At 34.8% G+C, this 21,967-nt stretch overlaps 1 protein-coding gene across 6 annotated transcripts in view; it reads right to left on the bottom strand.

Moving 5' to 3' along the window:
• Ipo11 (importin 11) overlaps positions 1 to 21,967 on the bottom strand; it is a 181,151-nt gene that overhangs the window by 134,554 nt on the left and 24,630 nt on the right. For all 6 annotated transcript variants that reach the window (XM_010637225.2, XM_010637222.3, XM_010637223.3 and 3 more), the window contains 4 exons: positions 20,279 to 20,422; positions 15,504 to 15,604; positions 12,355 to 12,427; positions 10,565 to 10,768 (listed from right to left, as the gene is read on the bottom strand). In XM_010637225.2, the coding sequence (XP_010635527.1) occupies positions 10,565 to 10,768; positions 12,355 to 12,427; positions 15,504 to 15,604; positions 20,279 to 20,416 (516 nt within the window). In that variant the 5' untranslated portion in view covers positions 20,417 to 20,422. The remainder of the gene's footprint in view (positions 1 to 10,564; positions 10,769 to 12,354; positions 12,428 to 15,503; positions 15,605 to 20,278; positions 20,423 to 21,967) is intronic.

Below are 21,967 nucleotides of genomic sequence, written 5' to 3'. Positions count from 1 at the left end.
TCCATTCCCCTTAAAATAGAGCTGCAGAATATAAAACCATTTAGCTGCATTCTAGAACTGGCTTTACAGCAATGGGCCATCCACAACTCATATTGGACTCATCCATCTCCTATCATTTCAGTGTTTCTGGTATTTGAGACAATAATTATAAAACGCTATAACTTTGGGTCATTTCCTTTCTCTGTCCAAATTAAGTAATAAACTATGTGAATCTAAGTGGCTCACTGTATCTTCATCAATTAAATGTGTCAGGGTTAGGCTCTGGCCCTCCTATGTCTTATATGCACACTTGACAACAGAACAATTACTAGTTATTAAGCCAAATTTGCATATTCTCAAGTATACATGCAATATTTCACCAAGTAAAATCATACTGTTTTAATATAGCCAAAATTTTGTAGTGATCATTCCATCAATCAATATAATTTTTCTTTTTTTTTGGTACTGGGGACTGAACTCGGATCCTTGCACTTGCAAGGCAGGCCACTGAACCACTGAGCTAAATCCCCGGCCTCAATCAATATAATATTATAGGGCTGGGGATTTGGCTCAGTGGTTCCATCTCACATACACACACACACACATCATAACACAAACAGCAGTGTTATTAAAAAGGTCACAGTCTAAAGTACCATCTTCTAAGGAAATAACATTACAAAAAGCAAAAATTCCATTTAATCAAAAGGGAGATAACCTAAATGAGCTTTACTTAAAAATCACAAGTAAACTTTTAACTTCCAAGAAATTGTAAAGTTAGTGTTTTTCTCAGTAACACACACACACATCATAACACAAACAGCAGTGTTATTAAAAAGGTCACAGTCTAAAGTACCATCTTCTAAGGAAATAACATTACAAAAAGCAAAAATTCCATTTAATCAAAAGGGAGATAACCTAAATGAGCTTTACTTAAAAATCACAAGTAAACTTTTAACTTCCAAGAAATTGTAAAGTTAGTGTTTTTCTCAGTAAGTCAAGACCTTTCAGAAAATAACAAAATGTATGTCTAAACTTGGAAAACTCATCATTTTAATCTTTATTACACTTACTGTGTAATACAAGGGGTGATTAAATACATAGTGAATATTTAAATTTTTAAAATTTGATTGCAGTGAAAGGCACATTACCATTAATCCTACTCAAAATACTACCTCTTGCTATGAACACACTATCACATAATTTTTGCCACTTTCTAAAGCAGTTCTGCAAGCCATCTTCTATGAGTTTTTATGTGATCAAAAGTAGAGAAAACTGTGAAGAATATTAATGGCAATGAGTCTTTTACTGTAATAAATATTTTTTAATTCAAACACATTTTTCAGTATCTGTAGTTTATTTCACAAAAATATTGTCAGCCAAAAGAGTGAAAGATTAGAAACAGATTTAGATGCAAAAAAAGTGTGGAAATTCTACCAAAAAAAAAAAAAGCTACATTCCAAACTAAAGTTTATTATGGTAGCAAATATTTCAACCAAAAATATGAAATGTATAGTCTTGTATATAATTTTTAGATCCATTTTGTACATAAATTTTTATATAGTAAATAAAAATCCAAAGGATGTCATGAGCAAATTTCATGGTTAAAAAATATACCCTGAACTAGTCTCCTACTTACAACAAAATGACAACTTTAATTACTTAGAGACCTTTTTTTTTACATCTGCTCCTTAAAACCACATATTTACTATTAATTTCTACATAGACTTTATTAAACTGTTCAATAGAATGGCAACAGGGCCGGGGATTTAGCTCAGTGGTGCCACCACCTGCCTTGCAAGCACAAGGCTGGGAGTTCAATACCCGGTACCAAAAAATAAATAAATAAAATAAAACAATAGAATGGCATTTATATAGAAATTTTAGGGACAGTGTTATACAAAATCATTTGAATTTTTTAAAAGATATTTTCACATTAAAGGTATAGCTCAGTGGTAGAGTGATTTCTCAGCATGCTCAAGGAATGATGTTGATTCCCATCAACAAATAAAAAATTAAATTAAAACAAAATATAATAAAAAGTATTTGATCCCAATATTGCACATAAGTAATGATGCCATGTACAATAATATTAACAATAGAATAATAGCAAATTTATCAAATCCTATCCTACACTAGACACTTATTGCTTTACCTATAACAATTAATCATTAAAACCTAAAAAAGTACATCATATTATTATTCCTTTTTTAAATTAAGAAGACTCAGATATTACAAAATGCAAATCAAACCAACACTAAAATTTCACCTTACTCCAGTAAGAATGGCCATATCAAGGACTCAAACAACAAATGCTAGCGAGGCTCTGGGGGAAAAGCAACATTTATACACTGTTGATGGGAATGTAAACTAGTACAACCACTTTGGGAATCAGTATGGAGATTTCTCAAGGAACTAAAAGTAAAAATTCCATTTGACCCAGCTATACCTCTCCTGCCCCACTGAGCTAAAATCATCCTATGACAATGATACATGCATATCCATGTTTACAGCAGCATAATTCACAATAATTAAATCATGGAAACAACCTATATGTCCATCAACAAATGAATGAATAAAGAAAATGTATTACATATACACAATGACGTACTTCCCTGTCATAAAAGATAAATCTGAGTCACTGGTAATGGATGGATCTTGAGAGCATAATGTTAAGTGTAATTAGTGAGTCACAAAAGGTCAAATATTGCATAATCTCTCTAATATGGGATGCAAAATGTTAATAAAGAGCAAGGGCCAGAGATTTAGCTCAGTGGTTCCGCCACCTGCCTCGCAAGTAGATGGAACCAAGTTCGATCCCCGGTACCACCACCAACAACAACAAAAAGAGCAAAACAGTCATGTTAAACAAGGTGGTAGATGACAGAGACAGGAAGTGGATCTAGGGAAGGAGTGAGAGAAAGGGCACATGTGGCAGATGGAGGGAAGTAAAAATGATCAAGACGTGATGTATACGAAACTGCAAGCTAAAAATAATCACTCTGTATCACAAAGATGTATTAAAACAAAAAGAAAACTTAAGAAGCAGCAGCAGCAGCAGCAGCAGCAGCAGCAGCAGAAGAAGAAGAAGAAGAAAAAAAAAAAGAAAAGGCTGAGTAACGTGCTTGAGAGCAAAGAGCATAATCAGAACTTTAACACAGGGAAGGGGCTCAGACTCAGAACCCGTATTATTACCCTAACAATAGACCTGAAAATGTCCATCTCCCCCCTCTCTCTTCCCTTGATCTCTGCTTCCTATCTGCCATGCCACAAGCAACCCTTCTGTGCCGTGGCTCTCTACCATGCCTCCCTGCCTCAGAGCCAGATGACTATGGACTGAAACCTCTATAAACTGTGAGCCAAAACAAGCATCTCCTCATTTAATTTGTGGGTGTCTGGTATTGCATCTTAGCACTGAGAAAGTAACTAAGAAATATATCACATATTCGACCAGGTGAGTACTGTAATAATTATGGATTTAATGAGTTATCTGTCTGACTTAGACTTCTTTAAAAGTTCATTCAACAGAAAAATGTGTCCTTTTGTTCTATTATTTGCATACAGTACCTATACAAAATATAATTAATAGAAATTTAATATTTTCTCATATATACACAGATATATAAACAGATACATACATGCAAGTATATATGTAACATATATACTGTATATGCAAGTCATATAAGATGTAATTTGGAATTAATAATAAAACTCCTAGAAGGTTTTATCCAATTCTTTTTTTTGAGACAGGGTCCCACTATGTAGTTGAGACTGATCTGGAACTCACTATGTAACCCAGGTTGGTCTCAAAACTCACAGAGATCCTCCTGCCTCAGCCTCCCGAGCACTGGGATTACAGGCATGCGCCACCACACCTGGCTTTATCCAATTCTTAATACTCTCCATGACAGATTCAATGAGAGAATAAAAAAGATGGTGATGGTAACCATTTCCTAGCTCCTCAATGAAAAATAAGATTAAATTCAAAGAACAAATGGGACCTGTAAATTTTAGAATTTTTCAGAATAGTGTGGAGTCTGCCACACTATTTCATTACCACAATGTTTTGAATCATGTCAGATTTACTTCAAAAGTATTTTACAATGGAACAAAAGGACAAAATTATTTTAACCATTATAACTTTTCTAGTCATTATTTCTGGTATCAGAAGACTAATGCTTTAAAGAATTCTACCATCTTTACACACAGTGCAAATTATAGTATACATACTGTCTTAGTTACTTTTCTCATCGCTGAGACAAAATACCCAACACCCAAAGATAAAGGAGGTAAGGATCATTGTAGCTCAGTTTGTAGACATTTCGGTTCACAGTTGTCTGGCTTGAAGGCAGGGCTGGCATGGCAGATGGGCATCACAGAGTTCGAGAAACACAGCAGGCAGAAGGCAGCAATAACAGCCAAGTGACCACAGCAGCCCTCTTTCTGTCCCCTTATATTCTGTCTGTGCTACCAGCCTAAGAGCACTCAAATCTAGGATGGGCTCCCTTAATCCTAGCACTGCACCATTAATCCCAGCATCACACGCCCTAGATCCAGTCACCTCCAAAAGGCCCCACCTATGACCACATGAGGCTTTGGAGCAACATCTAGGTACAAGCCATAATACATACTAAAATAAAACCTTTCCACTCACCCCCAAAACAAAGGAAAAAAAACTATCACACAAAATGTCAGTCACAAAATTATGTTAAAAGGAATATTTGATCATGGTGAAAGCAAAATCATAAAGATAAAATTTTATTTTGTCCCACAGAGTAATATTGTTTTCAATTTATATTTTGACCCTAAAAACGCATGAGAAGGGCCGGGAATTTAGCTCAGTGGTGCCACCACTTGCCTCACAAGCACAAGGTCCCAAGTTTGATCCCCAGTACCAAAAAAATAAAAAAGTATCTTCTAAAACCGTGTGAGAAAGTTCAGTAAGTCAAATAACCAAAAGTTCTACTCTATACTACCTCAAGTAATTGTCACTGATGTTCAAAATGTTCATTCCTACTTCTTACAGTAAAATAATACAATAAGAAATTACAGATATTAACGGAAGAGCTGGATCTTAATCTAGTAATTCTTCCCTTTTCTAGCCCTAAAAATTAATAGTATGAAAGTAAAACTTTAAATAAGGAATACAGATATGAAAAGAACACAACTAATATGTCTGGGTTATGTCTGAGTAAAGGAATATAGCATTTGAAAAATAATATATAAAACTTGGAGCAGAAGAAGAATAGAGAGGAATAGAGAGGAAGGGAAAGGAAAAAACAAGAATTAAGACATATTACGTACAGGTACAAATTCCCCACAGTGAATGTGCTCATTATGCCTTTTATCTTTTTTTCGTAGGAGGGATCGAACTGGGGACCTTGAAGTAGTGAGGCAGGCACCGGAACCAATGAGCTAAATCTCTGACCTCATGTGCTCTTTATGAAGGGTAAACATACTAATAAAAACTGAGACACAGATGAGGAAATCAGTGGAATAAAGGAGGGGGGGACATTGTAAACTATCATACATCCACAAGCTATGCCTAGCCTATCTGCTCCAGCAAACATCAACTGATGTATGCTTACAAAAGGCTTAAGTGGAAAAGACAAAATAATGAAGCAAGCAAGTAGGAGGAAGGAATAAAAACACTTTTTCTACATTTTCTTCTAAAGAACAGGAGGTGAATATTCATTGAGACAATATACAAATACTATTTAATAAAATACTTCAGGTTTTGAGGTTAATGAAAACCTCAAATGCTTGCATTCTGTTTTTCTAAATGAGATGAAACAGTGCCACCCACTGACTGCATAGTAACATTTATGGGGAAACACAGAACTGAAGTATAAAAAGCAAATCATTACAGTTAAGTTTTATTTCTCCTAGCACTTCAAGCATTCTTAAACATCTTTAGCCTAGGAACCAGTGTCCTTACAACTTTCCCTTAAGAAAAGTTATCATTAAAACAGTTTTAAATCAATCACGTAACCCATTCCTAACAATAACACAACAAAAAGAGATGCTAAAACCTGCGTTGGCCTAAACTTGAAGAGTAAGAACATGGAACACTCTGCGAGACAAATGACCTTGTTTCTGCAAATCAACAGCATAAAGAGAAAGAAAATAAAAATTACTATAAATTAAAAGTTTCAAAAGAAACATAATCAAATTCAATACAACCACCTTATTCATTTTCCTATCTCAAATTCCTTGTAAAAATGTATTTAAGAATGTAGAAAATTGGATAAAAATACCCAAAAAATAGAAAATAGCCAAATCGCTATTTTTACTTTTCTTAGATATAAGTGACTGCTTAAACTGAAAAAACAAAAGTGAAACAGCAAATAACATAAGTGTTATACAAACAAATCTATCTTTTTACAGATTAATGTAGAAGGACCACAATAAAACATGAAATCTTCAAATTACTTTAAAATAGCTGAGAAGAAAAGTGATAAAGCCAAATAGTAAAATGTTAACACAGTTACATCTAGATGAAGGTTCCTCTTTTTACTTTACTTTTCTGTAGTTTTACATTTTTCATTAAAGTATTTTCAAAAACACCTCACTTTAACAAGAGCCAAAAAGGCAATTATCTTAATAATAATTTTTCTCTTTAATACAAAGCTTAAATAGAAATTTCCTTTCCACTTAACCACAACATATACTATACATCAAATTACCAAAAAGTGTTAGGTAGAAGCCTCAGTAAGTACAATACCTGAAAAGCAATTTTTAAATCGCTGATTTGTTTCAGCTATTTATTTGCCATCAATACAAGACATTCTCAAAGGCATGTGACATCTATTTTTTTATAAAGTAAAAATACAGCTCAGGCCTAGAAGGGTCAGTGTAGCCCATCTTTTAGGTCCCTACAGTCATAAAACTATTTTTAAGCACCTAAATAATGCTTTCATGGATATAACCTATCAACTTCATATAAAGGAGGTAAATAAAACTACTGTTCCCCCATCTGGAACCGCCCAGTCTTTGTTCACAGTTACTATTCAGGCATCCAATAAAGTGACTGGCAGAGAGTAGGAACCCAGTATTTGCTACAGGAATAGACGAATATGTATGTAAAAGAACAAAGTATAAATTAGCACTGCTTCAAGAGCAACTATATAGATTTTAGTTGTAAAGCTTTAAAATTCTTACTCAAGGCCCTTTTTTCTATGACTCAAATAAGTAAGAATCCTGAAAGAATATACACCAGTGCTATACTCAAAGTCCCTTCAATTCAGTGCACATATCTTTTCTGTGTGTGTGTGTGTGTGTGTGTGTGTGCATACTTGTGTGCAAGTGATGTTAAAGATTGAACCTAGGGCTTTGTGCATGCTAACCAAGTGCTATACCACCACGCTACACCCCTAGTAACAGCTCCTCTTCTAAAGATCAAGTTAATCACCTTTAGTCTTTCTTTCCTTAAAGTTAACTTCATATCAAAAGTTCTTTCCTACACTGAAAATTTTCTCTCTAAAATCAGGAATAAGACAAGGATGCCTACTGTTTCCTCACCTGTTTAACACAGTGCCCCAAACCTTAACAAGAACAATCAGGCAAAAAAAATAAATAAAAAGAAAAGAAAAAATACAGGTATGTGTATACAAGCAGAAGTCAAATTATCATTTGCAGATGACATGATCCTCTACATAGAAGACTAAAAACATTCCACCAAGACTCCTAAAATTATAACCAAAGTGTTCCTATATACCAATAATAAACCCACTGAAAAAGAAATTAAATAATACCATTGATAATAGTAGCAAATTAATCCAAGCAAGAAAATAAAAGACCTCTACAATGAAAACTACTACGACACTCTAAAAAACAGGTCTTTTCATAATTGTTAAGACATATTTCTAAAACTTGCTTTCAAAAGAACTTTTCATCTTTTTTGGGTGTAGACTACTTCATTTACCACAGTATATGCCTTTGTGGGAACATCGTCATTATGAGATATTATTTAGTTAATATGTATAATTACATTAGAATTAGTATTTGTACCTTAAATGTTCTTGCTTTCAGAGACTTTAGATTCTGATCTTAAATGTAGTTAATGTCAATTTTTTAATATCTATGTTTGCATGAAAAGTCACACACTTTTACAGAAAATAAATTCCTTTCTGAGTCAGTTCAAGCTCAATTTTGCTACTCTTAAAATAATTTGCTCTCTCAACTACTGATTTTGTTATTGGTCACCTGTGAAAAACTTAAGTCTACTCTAACATGAAAGGAAGAAAGGATATAAAAATTGTTGGAACACAGTGAGCAGCTGGCAGCTTTTTAAAAATACCCTGTATTACTTTGCCATTGTAACTACCTCAGCTATGAGTTTATATTTTTTATGTGGGAAACTAATTTGGTACTGGAAAACTATTGCGGCACTATAGCAAACATATGATAAAGAGACAGATTTCCTACAGTTCAGATTACCAAAATTACAGTAGCAGCTTTAACTAGCAAAATTGTTTTGTATAATGGTATCTTCCCATATATGTATCTTCAATTAAATTGCACATCTTTTTTACCTCACAGGCTATCTTCCTGCCTCAGCCTCTGGAGTGCTGGAATTATGGGCATATGCCACCACGTCCTACCTAAACTACCCATCTTTCACTTTGTTTTTTTAGATAAGTTTTTGCTATGTTCCAGGCTGATTTTAAACACATTATATATCCAAAACTGTTCTCAAACTTGCAATCTTCTGCCTCCTAGTGCTGAGTTTAAGGCCAGCCTGGACTACATAGCAAAACCCTGTCTCAAACAAACAAACAAACAAAAAATGAAGAATTTCCAAGCCATAAGCTCAAAGTAAAGATTCCAAAGGTACAGCCCAGAAATCTCTCAAGCTGTGCTTGACAAATTGAAAACTAGTATTTTAAACAAGGGAGACAGTTCAAGATTACACACTACTTTTCCCCTTTCCCCATTCACTATAGCAAGGAGCTACACTGTGCACCTCAACAAAATAGTCCTCGGAGACAAACAGTTGGCCAGCTATCTGTGCAAGAATAAAGGCATTCTAATTAAAGAACCAAACTAGAATAGGCATTACCTTCTAGAAATCTCTTCCCCTAGAACTCTCCCTTTACTTCGCTTCTTCCATTAGCCTATTTCTAGTGCATGTGCTGTATACTTTTTACTAACTCCTTTTCACATAGATAGAACTAGGCTATATTCTTCTTTTTTTTGTTTTGTTTTGGTTTTGGATTTTTTTTTGTTTTTTGGTACAGGGGATTGAACTCAGGACCCTCTGATTGTGAACTAGGCTATCTTCTTAAGAACAAAGCACCTCTAACCATGAGAGGTGAAGTAGAGACAGAGTAAAAGTCAGAAGAAAGGAAACCTGGGAAAGCCTCCTTCAGACCACAGAGATCTCCCAGGGAAAAGCCTCTCTTCTTTGGGAAATACATAAGCAATAAATGTAGCCATTGGAGAAAGGACAGAGGAAGGGAGTCAAGCAGCAAGGGAAGGAAGAAGGGAGGGAGGAAAAAATTTTTTTTGTGTGGAGACACGGTCTCCTTATGTATTTCAGGATGCCTTTGAACTCACTATGACGCAAGCTGGCCTTGAACTTGCAGCAATCCTACAGCCTCAGCCTCCAGAGTGCTGGGATCACACTACCAGGCTTAGCCAGAAAAAAACTTTTTACAAAACACCATTACCCTATCTTTTCTGGAGAGCATTCACACTTAAGAACACATCTGAAATAATTTCTTAAGTCCTACTATTGTACAATCATATAAGAATTCAAATTATGTAACTTTAACTTCTCTACAATTACCAAAGGTAAGCAAGAACACAAAATAGTAACAAACACTTTGATTCACTAGCAATGTATGGCACAGTCTAAAATGTTAAGAATATATGATGTGACAATTACTATTTTTAAAGGTCAAAAACAGTCAGGGGTATGTAGCTAAGTTGTACAGTGCTTGCCTATCATGCAAGAGACCCTGTGATCAATTCTTTGCAGTGCAAAAGAGAGGGAAAAGAGGGAGGGGATAAAAAGAGAGAAGTGAGGGAGGAAGGAAAGGAGGAAAGGAGGGAGGAAGGAAGGGAGAAAAGAAGGAAGGGATGGAAGAAAGAAGGGAAGGAACGAAAAAGCAAAGGAATGGAGGAAGGGATGGACCAACAAATGAAAGTAGGCAGGCAACAAGGCAAAAGTCAAATTAAAAAAAGCACCAAAGCAACTGAACAGAGAAAAGTCTTTCCAACAAACCACACCCCAATGGTACATCAGTCCTATATGCATCAATTACCCAAGACATGTAATGTCATTTCTACTTTCCAAATTTCAACTCTATGCTCAATTAATTGCTCCCTTTACCACTACTCTACTCAGGAGAAGTATTATCTGAACTACTTCAACCACCTCAAGCCTCTTTGCTTTGAGAATATTGCTTACTAACCAGTTAATCCTCTTCAGTGGCAACTAAGTGATCTTTCCATTCACATCATTGCACAGGTTAAAATTAGAACATATTCATAACATTTCAATCATATTAACAAGTAAAACATTCATTTTTTACACAAGTAGCACTATTTCCATAATCAATTTTAACTATGTTAAATAACTTACATCATAAAACAGTTTTCTATCAGCAGCTAGACGTTTGGATGCCAGTGTCTTAGTAACATGATAGAAGGTAAGTAACGCTCTGTGCTGTCGAAGATCATCTTGAACTTTCACAGATTCTATAAGAGTGGGAATGAGTTCAGGCCACTGTCTAGGACAATCCAATCTAGCCACTTTTGCAATTAGCACGGCAATCTGAGTTGCAATCTAGAGGAAAAAAAATTTAATAACCAGAAAAAAAAATGTATGAAATCAAAGCAACAGATAAAGAATGTATTCAGTTAAAAATTGCCTTTTTGGTTAATTATACATTTGACAAAAATAATTAAAATTTCACAGAACAAATATTTAAGACAGTAGTTCTCAAAGTGCAGGACCATGCACCCCTAGTGCTTTTCAGAAGTCTGAGGTCTTGCCTTTCCCAATGGCCTCTCAGTGTAAAGCAAGTTTTTCTTCATGTACTTTTACCAGAATAATATACCTAACACAACACAGCAAATGAGTAAGAACTGAAATCTAGGTGTCTTCTTTATAGCAAGACACTAAAGAGATAAGCAAAAGTACAAAGTCATGCTTCTCACTCTAACTTATTTTGGAAAATAACTATAACTACTCATTTTAAAAAATGCTCTTTATGTTAACAAACTATAGTTTTATTATTTTTAAAATTAGTAACTTTAAATTTCTTAGTTTTCATTTCTAATACAGTAAATATCAACAGATATAATCTTTTTAGGTCTTCAATTTTAGCAGTAATAAAACAGGATCTGTAGCTATAAAGTTGAAGAATCACTAGACCTAAAAGTAGAAATTCATATAAAATATTAAATATTATATAATTATATTTCTACAGTGTTTCTCAAATACTGATTGACATAGGCATAATTTATCTCTCGGTCACCCAAACCCCAACACAACTATCTCATGCCCTAGCGAAAATAACTCCATTCACTATTATTCCTCATCTTCCTTGTCAAAAAAAGAACTGAGATCATTTAAATAGGTCAAAATAAAACCACCTCAGAAATACTCCCAAATACAATGTGCTTTAAAAATGTAATAATTGGACCAGGGGTTTAGCCCAGTGGTCCCACCACCTGCCTCTAAAGCACAAGGTCCTGAGTTCAATCCCTGGTACAAAAAACAAAACAAAACAAAACACCCTGAAATAATCAAGCATAAGTAGTTACTACTCTAGAAAAATTTAGTAAATTTTTACACCTAGGAGCAAAACTGAACTTATTCTTAAGAAGAACATTTCACTAAAAGGGGGAAAAAATAAAACCACACAATCTATAGCTACCTGCCACAAGGTAGTGCAATTGAAAATGAGCTGGATGTAGAAAAGAGATAAAAACCTGAAGCCATCCTGCACTTTTAAAAAACAAAGTAGGAAGAGTAGATCATCTTTAAATCACTCAAATTAATTTCTACAATCTCATACCTCCAGATCTTCAACATGTAATACACTGTTTTTTCCTATTTAAAAAAAATTAATTTCTATGCAATAAAATGACAGTTATTTAAAGATTTGTTGTAAGTACTGGCTCACAAACAGAAGAAGTCGAGTATATCGTTAAATGATTTCTGCATTTTAAGTCATTAATAGCCAAATTTAACCAAAATTCCTAACAGCTATACTGGATCTCAAACTTTAAAAATCAGAGGACAAGATATTTTAAAAATCATAAATCAAAATAATGTTTTTTTAATGTCAAAAAACAGATTAGCTTGGGGGGGCAGCAAAAATTAAGAGAAAAGAAAGAATAATCAGCATCTACTCTCTCACTAACCTGGTTTATTGGCTCATTGAAGTTGGTGATGAGCCCTGCACGCAATGTAGATTTCTCCTCTTCTGAGAGAGCGCTACAAAAAGATAAATTTATTATGCAAAATAATGCCACCTAATAATGAATGCAGATAAGAACTACTACAAATTTTAACAATAAAAAGCCTTTTATACACGTATCCCTGACTGTTTTTGGTAAATTATTTCCATTACTTAAATACTGCAACCTGAAGTGAGAAGCATAAAATTCCTTACAAAGGAATAAGCAGGAAACACAGCACAATAAACAATATAAAACAAAAACCCAGGACAACTGAGGTTCACTTTATTAATGTAAAATCAGATGTCTACAAAAATATAATCGTTCACAAAAAACCTATATTAGTAAATACTGTATTAGTCTTCCACTGGCTTCTTTTATAAAATCTGAGTGGTTATTCTATGGAAGAGACACTCAGAATCAGAAAATATATGGAATGGAAATCTCAAAAATCAAATAGTTTAGCAAGGCACAGTGTCAGATGCCTGTAATCCCAGCACTTAAGGAGGCTAAAGAAGGAGGGTTACAAATTCTAGTCCCACCTGAGCAACTTAGTGCAAAAGGATTGAGGATGTTGCTCAGTGCAAAGGCCCTAGGTTCAATCACAACTATATGATGCCAAAACTTCTGTCTCCATATAGTTTTCATTCATGGGTACCTAAGTGGCTGAAGACCACATAAATTACTGTATTCTCTCATAGTTCAAGTGCCTAGAAGTCCAACATTGAGACATTTGCTCACTTTGAAGGCTCTGGGAAGAACTGTCCTTCTGCCACTGGCTGGCAATCCTAGGTGTTTCCCGGCTTGTAGCCAGTGATGGTGAACCCTGCAGAGCTTTCAACAACAGCCTGCTGTGACTCCTGTGCCATAGGTTCCCCACCATTGCTCTAGTCTCTGCCTCCACTGTCATGAGACCTTTCTCAAATCTCGTTTCTTTCAACCTGTCCTATTGTTTTCAGCCACCCATTGTGTGGTAATTTCTTATGGCAGCCTTAGAAAACTAACACAATTAAAAACCTATTAAGCTAGGTGCGGTGGCGCACGCCTGTAATCCCAGCACTTGGGAGGCTGAGGCAGGAGGATCACTGTGAGTTCGAGACCAGCCTGGGCTACATAGTGAGTTCCAGGTCAGTCTCAACTAAAAAAAAAAAAAAAAAAAAAAATCTATGTATCCAGAACACAGGAATGCCGGGGATTTAGCTCAGTGGTTCCAGCACCTGCCTCACAAATGCAAGGACTGGAGTTTGATCCCCAGTACCCTCCCCACAGCCCCCCCCAAAAAAAAACAGTAACAGAACACAGGAGACTTGGGTCTCAGAGAGAAGGAATGAATGAATTATGATGAATCAATCAAAACATTTCCCCTTTAGGTATCTGCACACAAGTAATCAAGATGAAAGCAACAATTTAAGAGATTAGAGAGCTAAGAGGAGACTTCAGCAGGTCCTGTACTTCTAGAGAGACAAGAGCTGAAATTTAAAGCCCATCAAGAAGGTATGGCACTGGGAAATTGAATCTAGGGCCTCCTGCTACGCTATAAATAGTCCATCCTGCCCCCCACCTTTGTTTTTGAGACAGTGTCTCACTAAATTGTCCAGGCTGGTGTGGAACTCAGAATCCTCCTGCCAGAGCCTCTCATGCAGCTGGGATTACAAGCACGTGCTACCATGCTCTGCAAGAAGGCAGTATATTCGTAAAAAATCCAAGGTTTGCAGCTGAAACCCTAGAAAGGCTATAACCTGAGATGAAGATTAACCCCCCAAAAAACCAACCATAACTATGTCAAGGTTGTCTTCTATTTGTTTACCCAAATTCTCTTTGGAAAAAAATGTAATAAAATGTAAACCCTCTCCAAGTTTAACTATACTATATTTGGCATTAAAAAAAAAAACTTACTTACCAAAAAAAGACTGAACCAAAACACAAATAGTAACAGGAGTACTGTACAGACACTGTAGTTATCAAAATCACTCTTAAAATATGAATATGTTCAAGAAAAGATAAAAAGATGGAGCGAGAACTAGACAATAAGCATTTACTTTTTTCTACATATCAAAAATAAATCCTGCCAGGCATGGTGTCACATCCCTGAAATCCCAGCACTCAGGAGGCTGAGGTAAAAGGATCACCACAAGTTTGAGGCCAACCTGAGCAACACAGTGAAATCATGTCTCCAGAAAAAAAAAAAAAGTAAATCCTGTAACATAATCAGTATAATAAATGTAATGAACAGTAAGATAGGTCAGTTGAAAATATCAATTGAAGCTTGAGGCGCCAAAAAAAAAAACCACTTCTGCTTTTGAGTCTACTGACAACAAAATGTGCACTTAAGGGTCGGGGATTTAGTTCAGTGGTTCCACAGGCATAAGAGCTTGAGTGTGACATGCCCCCACCCCCCCAAAAAAAAAGGAATTTACAGAGCTATAGTGCCATCTACTGGAAAGCAATGATTATGCTACTCCTTTATTATTTCCTATCAGATTCCAAGGTCATGTCTTCTCATTGCCTTTCCATCAATTAAACATGTAAGTAAGTATTAAGAGAAAACTGTTTACTTAACCATCTGTAACAGTTACAGCTGGATCTAATGAAATCACAAGTGTATTACAGAGACAAGAATGCAAAAGACTCAGGAATTAACATTTGGCTGGTGCAGAAATAAGTTGAGATTTCTTTTTCAATAACATCATACTTCTTTAAAAGGAGGAATATAACTTCAATGACTTATGCAGTCAGCATGATCTTCACAAACAGAAAGGCAAAAAGACACACACACACACACACACACACACACACACACACACACACACACACGGAATAAAACCCAGGGAAAAAAAAGCTCTAGCTGTTGATTTGGAATTCACTGTGCACAATACTTTTTGTGGGACTTAACATACTTTTTGGGACGAGGATTCCTCTTGTAACTATCAAATACTTTGCAAATTTCCATGTTATGCTTGTGTAAAGACCATGCTAACCTGTCCTGTTTCAATTTTAGCATATGTACAGCTGAAGTAAGCACTAATCCATTCCTTCGCACACACACAACACAGGTACGTTCTAAACCTCCTTCAACTTGGAGATTTCTACACTGGGGAACTGATGGAACTTACTGAGGTGCTACACGTCTCCAGTAACGGTCAATTCCATGTTTAAAATACAGCACAGCAAGCCACCTTACATTTATATCCAAGCTGTGATTGGTGAAAATATTCTGTAAATAAAAAAATGTTAGAATTAATGTGTAATACATTTAAGGTATAATTAATATATCCACAATAAAGTATGCGTAGATTTTTTAAATTAAATGTTCCAATTCTATCACTACCTATATCATATTGATATTTTCTAAACATAGTTTCATGATGTATATAAGAAAACATACCTGCTCAGTGGCATGTTCACTGTTTAACTGAGAAACAGATATGTGGATATTCATTATATTATTCCACTTTTAAACATGACTGAAAAGTTCCCTAGTAAAAAGTTAAACTTGAAACCAGGCATGGCGGTGCATATCCGCAATCCAGCACTCGAGAGGCTGAGGCAAGAGGATTGCCTGAGTTCAAGTCCAGCCTGGGTTACACTGTGAGTTCAAGGCCAGCTTGGGTTACACTGTGAGTCCAAGGCCAGCCTGAACTACAAAGTGAGACCCTGTCTCAAAACACCAAAAATAAAATAAAATAAAGTTGGAAAGAAGCAAACCTACACTTCAAATGACTATCATAACACATGCACCCTAAAATAAATACTTCCTAACATAAAAAGATCAAAGTGGACCTAGGATAGCATAGATCCAAAAATCCTAAGGAGTAAAAAGCTCTACGTCATTCACATACACTACAAAATAACATATTTCAGAGTATGGATACTCCTTAACAAAGCAACTATGTTTACAAATGTTTAGTAGCAAACATTTTTAAGTGATGTTATGGCATATATAGAGATGTTGCCCCAAAATCTCATGTGCTCATAGGTGGGGCTTTTGGGAGTGACTGGTTTACAGCTGAGTGATACTGGATTAGTCCACTGATTGATTGGCTTAGTATGGAAATCGATGTGGGTGGCACCAACTAATAGGCTTGTAGCCTGGATGGAATAAAAAGGAAAGGAAGGCTAGCTGTATCCTGCCTACCCTGTTATGGACTGTTTCTCATCTGACACGCCACCCTGCCTTGGTAACAGGTGACTATGGACTGTGAGCTAAAGATAAACCTTTCTTCCTTTAACTCATGGGTGTCAAGTATTGTGTCTCAGTAACAAGGAAGTAACTAAACAAGTGATATAAAACCTGATGTGATACAAATTACTTCATCAAATTAGCTAGTCTTCAAAAAAATGTACACATTGTATTACTCCAAATAGTAATAATCCTCCCCAAAATAGTAATTATAATCCACAGTCTCTGCTTTGTACTATAATATGAGACCATAAAAATGGTGCCAAAAAGCCACACAATATGATCTTAATAATTAAGGAGGAAATTTCAGTTGTTCTATGACTTTTAAAAATGTTAGTTAAAACTTTAAATCAAGCATACTGTCATTTCTAAATGAGATAGAAAAATGAAAAGAACAGTAAAATTAATATGAAAAAAACTTATCTAGAATAGTTGGAGCACATAATGTCAGAATGCATTAGGTACTTGGTAAATGACTGAAACTGCACTATATTAAGACCAAAATCAACTCAAATCCCCAGTGATGACCTCTAATTAAACTTAACTTTGTGTGTCGGGGATTTAGCTCAGTGGTTCCATGCCTGCGTCACAAGCACAAGGTCCCCAAAAAAAAACAAAAAACAAAAAACAAAAAACAAAATCTAACTTTGTGTGGGAAAACAACAAAGCCAAAAATAATGTGGAAGTATGTTCTTTGCTCTGAAAAGTCTCTATGTTAAACATTAAAAACAAGTATATAGGGCAAGGGATTTAGTTCAGTGCCATGAATGCCTCGCAAGCTCAAGGTTCTGAGTTCTGGTACCAGAAAAAAAAAAAAAAAACACAAGTATAGTATAACCTCAGTTCTAGAAAATCATGAATGTAATATAAACAATTATAAAGTTATTGTAATTCCAATTTTTTTTTCCTTAAGCTTCTTAACAACTAAGTGAGAGTTCTGCTGGGTCTCAGTGTAAAAGGAAGAATGCACTTCTTTTACCATATTACTCACATTTGATTTGACACTTTACATGGCTATCTTCCACACTAGATTGAGTCCTATCTTATGTCTGGACTCTAAGCACAGTGCCAGGCACAACAGAAATTTCATAGATATCTATTAGCAAATGAATGAATGGAAGTAATGCAGGGAATATTACAAATTGAGTTGCTGGGTCTCAGCCAGTCTCATTTATACTTGGGTAACTAAGAGAAGTAAAGCTTCAAGTCTCAATTCAAATAAAAATATTCCAGATGTACTATGAATAAAAGGTCTGAAACATAAGCCTCAGCTAGGGTACTATAATTTGAAAGTCTCCAGAGTAGAACAGACAACAGGGCTAAAATAGGTTAAATGTGACAAGACAGTGAGAAAATAGGGAAAAAAGAAGATAACTTAAACAGCAACTTTTTAAATCTATGATAAATACAACCTCTCTCTCCTAAAAGAAAGTTTGCTATCCCTCTAAGAATTATAAGTAGTAAAAATATAAACAAAAACAATTTAGCAAGTCTGAGCCAAAAGACATTAAGCTTTCAGCCCTGTGAGGAGCTTCACAAATGTCTTAGGTCTTTCACAGCAGGCTTGAGACCTGTGTGCCCTCCTCAGCAAAATCAGCCTTTTTTGATAAATATTCACATATATACACAAATAAAAGCAGAGATGCATAGATCTGTACATATGTATATAACCATAAATGCATTTATACTTAAAATAAGTTTATTCATATTCATATGGAGCTGTATCTGTTAGTCTGGGGTACTTCACCATATTCAGCCAAAGGTAAGTCACATATACAGTATTATATACAAACATCTACATGCACAAATACAAGCACACATACATTTCTAGTAAATAAGCACACACTGTAAAATATATCAACACATTAATAAATATGTAAATATCAAACCCAAAATTTGTAAATAAAAATATGGGAGAAATGAATAGTTATTAATAATTCATATATCACATTAAAAAATCAACAATTAAGCAATGACTATTGGGTGGGTTTGTTTGTTTTTTTGTGGTACCAGGGATTGAACTGTGGATCTTGCACTTGCAACGAAGGTGGCAGAACCACTGAACCAAATCCCCAGTCCCTTGTTTGTTGGTTTGAGACAGGATCTCACTATGTATTTCAGTCTGGCCTTAAACCCACTATGTAGCCCTGGCCAGCTTTCAATTTTTGGCAATCCTCCTGCCTCAGCCTCCAGAGTGTTGGGATTACAGGTATGCACCACCATGTCCAGCTCATGACTATTAGTTTTAAAGTTTCAGAAGTAACTAAAATAAGAAATCCCAAAAATGTTATATTTTGGCCTGAAAAACCACAAGGCTAACTATAGAGCATATTCATTTAAATAAAGAGATGGAAAATAAAGATCCTCAGATTTTCTTATACAATGCCAAAAACTTACAACATGATGCTAGGATGAAATTAAATAAGAGGAAGGTATATTCTTTAGTCTTTTAAAAATCAATCTACTTTTTTTTTACCTTTTTGATATGTTATATTCAGAATAGCAAGAACGACTCTAATTTCCATCATAGTTATGATCAGTATCTTCTTACATATAACAACTCAATCTTTCCAGACAAGAAGTTAAAATATATATGTTAATAGCTATAATTTATTTGATTTTGCAAGATATAGTAAACAATTCTGCTATAAATGTTACCCAGGCATCCGTTCAGTTTTTGACCTAGCTGGTAGCCACCCTGCCTTAACCAAAAATTAAATCCCAAACACTAATACAAGAACTGTCAATCTTTCAAAAGAAATGCATATACGAAAGGAAGGATTTCAACACAAAAAGACTACTTGCATTCTGGCACTGAGAAAGTAATTTAACTAACCAAAATTTTTAAACTGCAAGAAAGGTTTAGTTAAAATACATGACATTAATTAAATTATTATACTATTTCCCATAATACACAAGAAAAGATCAAATGTGTCAAGAAAATGAAATTTTTAAATGGGAAAATAAAGTATTTTAAAGAGAAATAGACAAAGCACAGTATACCAAAGAATGCTGCTGTAGCACGCAAACCAAAACAACTATGGCAACATAAATTAATTAGGGTACGGAGAAGATAAAACATGAAAGTGTATTGCCCATAGTTCTGGTGTCAGTATTAATGTGTTAAAATTGAAAATCATCACAGTAGACTGCCTTCTGAGCAGATACTATAACTATCCTGTTCAATTTTTACACAGAAGGAATGTTTCAGAAACTAAATCTTTATTCCCTAAGAAATATAGCCAAAGCTGCCAGGGATTTAGCTCAGTGACATCGCACCTGCCTTACAAACAGAAGGGTTCAATACCTGGTACCAAATAAAAAAAAGAACTTCAGGGATGAAATACAGCCAAAGCAAATGACTTCTTTGCTAAATGTTATAATTAAATTATAGGGGGAAGGAAGACTGCAAATGTTGATTCATCAAATATTTCTTAAACACCTTCAATAGGTAATATCTTAAATTAATAAGATAATGGTAGTGGCAATAACAGCCAAACACGTGGATCATTTTCCCTAAACTTCTGATAAATATGTATGGAATTATACTTTTGCACTTCAGGGCAGCAAACCCAGAGTCTCCTGCATACTAGGCAAGAGCTATACACCAAGCTATATCCTCAGGCCAAACCTAGGTTTTAAAAAGAACTAAAATAACAGTGTCCCATTTTATCAAAATTTAAAGTAAAGCATTTTAGATCTACTTACCAGCAACACTGAATAGAATCCTGGCTGTGTCTCCCACTGCTTCAACTGCTCCTCAGCTGGTTTTAAAACAGCAGTGTCCTGACTGGTAGCCTGTGTTAAGACTTGAAGAACTACTGTGCTGGCACTATTAAGATCCATGGAAACCTAACAATGACAAGTTAACAGACATGAATGTACATTATACATAATAAACAATAAAGAGTGGAGAAAAAAGTTCTTATGTTCTGAAATACTCCTATATTTCCATAATTCAGCTACTCTTTTGTACTGATCTCTACCTTTTCATTGTCCACCAGACACTTAAAACTATTATGGTTCCAATTCTTTGTACTCAAAATCTATTTAATTCTAAAAGGAATTATCTTATATTATTCCATAAATAAAAATTGGGGTGTGGGGGAATTCACAAGAAAAAAAAAGTTTCTAAATTCTGGTTAAACACCATTACCTATGGAGACTTGCTGGATTCCAAGACTGCAGTTCCAGGAAATAAACAACTCATTTAAAAACACAAAGAAATTATTTTCTTTGAGTGACTTAACTTTTTTTTTTTTTCTGTCTTGCTTGTCCTTCATTAGTTTTTTGGAATTTTGTGTTTATTACTTTTTTCTCTCGTTTTCTCCTTTTAAAAGGTTTTTCTTTGGGCAGGGGATTTAGCTCAGCGGTTCGATGGCCTGCCTTGCAAGTGCAAGGACCTGAGTTATTTTCATTTTTTAATTGTTCATCTGTTTATTACTGTAATCTAATGCTATTAATTTCTTCTTACTCCTCATGGTATTCCCTATCTCACTTTTTTCTCCTCTTTCTCATCTTTCATTAATTAAAATTTCAAATTTTACTTTTCTGGTTCCCAATCCCCTCTATTTTGCTAGTACAATCAACTTTTATGAATCTTTAGATCGTTAACACTATGCTATTTGTGCTGAAAACTGTTCTATTGTCAGTGGAGATAAAGTTGTCCCATTTTTTTTTTTAGGTTAATAAAACAGTTTATTTTAAAAATAAACCTTACACTTTAATATCCTGAGAGCTCACACATTCACAAGGTTACGTTCACATGCTTCGTATTGTAAATCATCTCCTGATGTCACAACTCTGGATATTTGGAGAGATCAAGAGAGACCAACAAACATTGGCCTGCAAAATCTAAAATTATGACAAAAATTAACTGCTTTTTAAAAATGGGAAACTCAAAATGGTACCATAAAATTTATGTGGCATTCTTTTATGCCATCTCAAAAAGAGCATACTAATGAATATTTCCACAAAGATTTCATCTTCATAAATGCTTTTACATTGGTGAATTAAGTCCAACATCCCCGGGTAGGAGAAAAATCAGCATATTTCCTCCTTTTTTAGTGCTGTCTATGGATAAGTTATCCATTGAAAAGTTTAGGAAAGGACTTCTTATTTTACTTCTGCTTATCTTTTTTTTTTCTTTTTATTGAGTTTATTGGTACAATCTAGGTATACAATACAATTACATTCATTATTGGGATTCTGTACCTTTACATAATAGGTCTTGATTCTCATTTTTTCCCCTTGTCTCTGCCCTCCCTTCACCCCCTCCTCCCCTCCCCATTTACAAATACTTTATTTCCATTTTTTCAGTTTCTCATATTTTTTTCCTCTCTCTTATTACTTTTCCCCCACCCTTCCCACTTTCCCTACACCTTTAGCCCTTTACTT

This window comes from Fukomys damarensis, unplaced genomic scaffold (assembly GCF_012274545.1).
Source record: "Fukomys damarensis isolate Sample0158 unplaced genomic scaffold, DMR_v1.0_HiC HiC_scaffold_1, whole genome shotgun sequence".
Taxonomy (NCBI): domain Eukaryota; kingdom Metazoa; phylum Chordata; class Mammalia; order Rodentia; family Bathyergidae; genus Fukomys; species Fukomys damarensis.
Note: the sequence above shows the minus strand (reverse complement) of the source record. Positions and strands in the feature narration are given on the sequence as shown.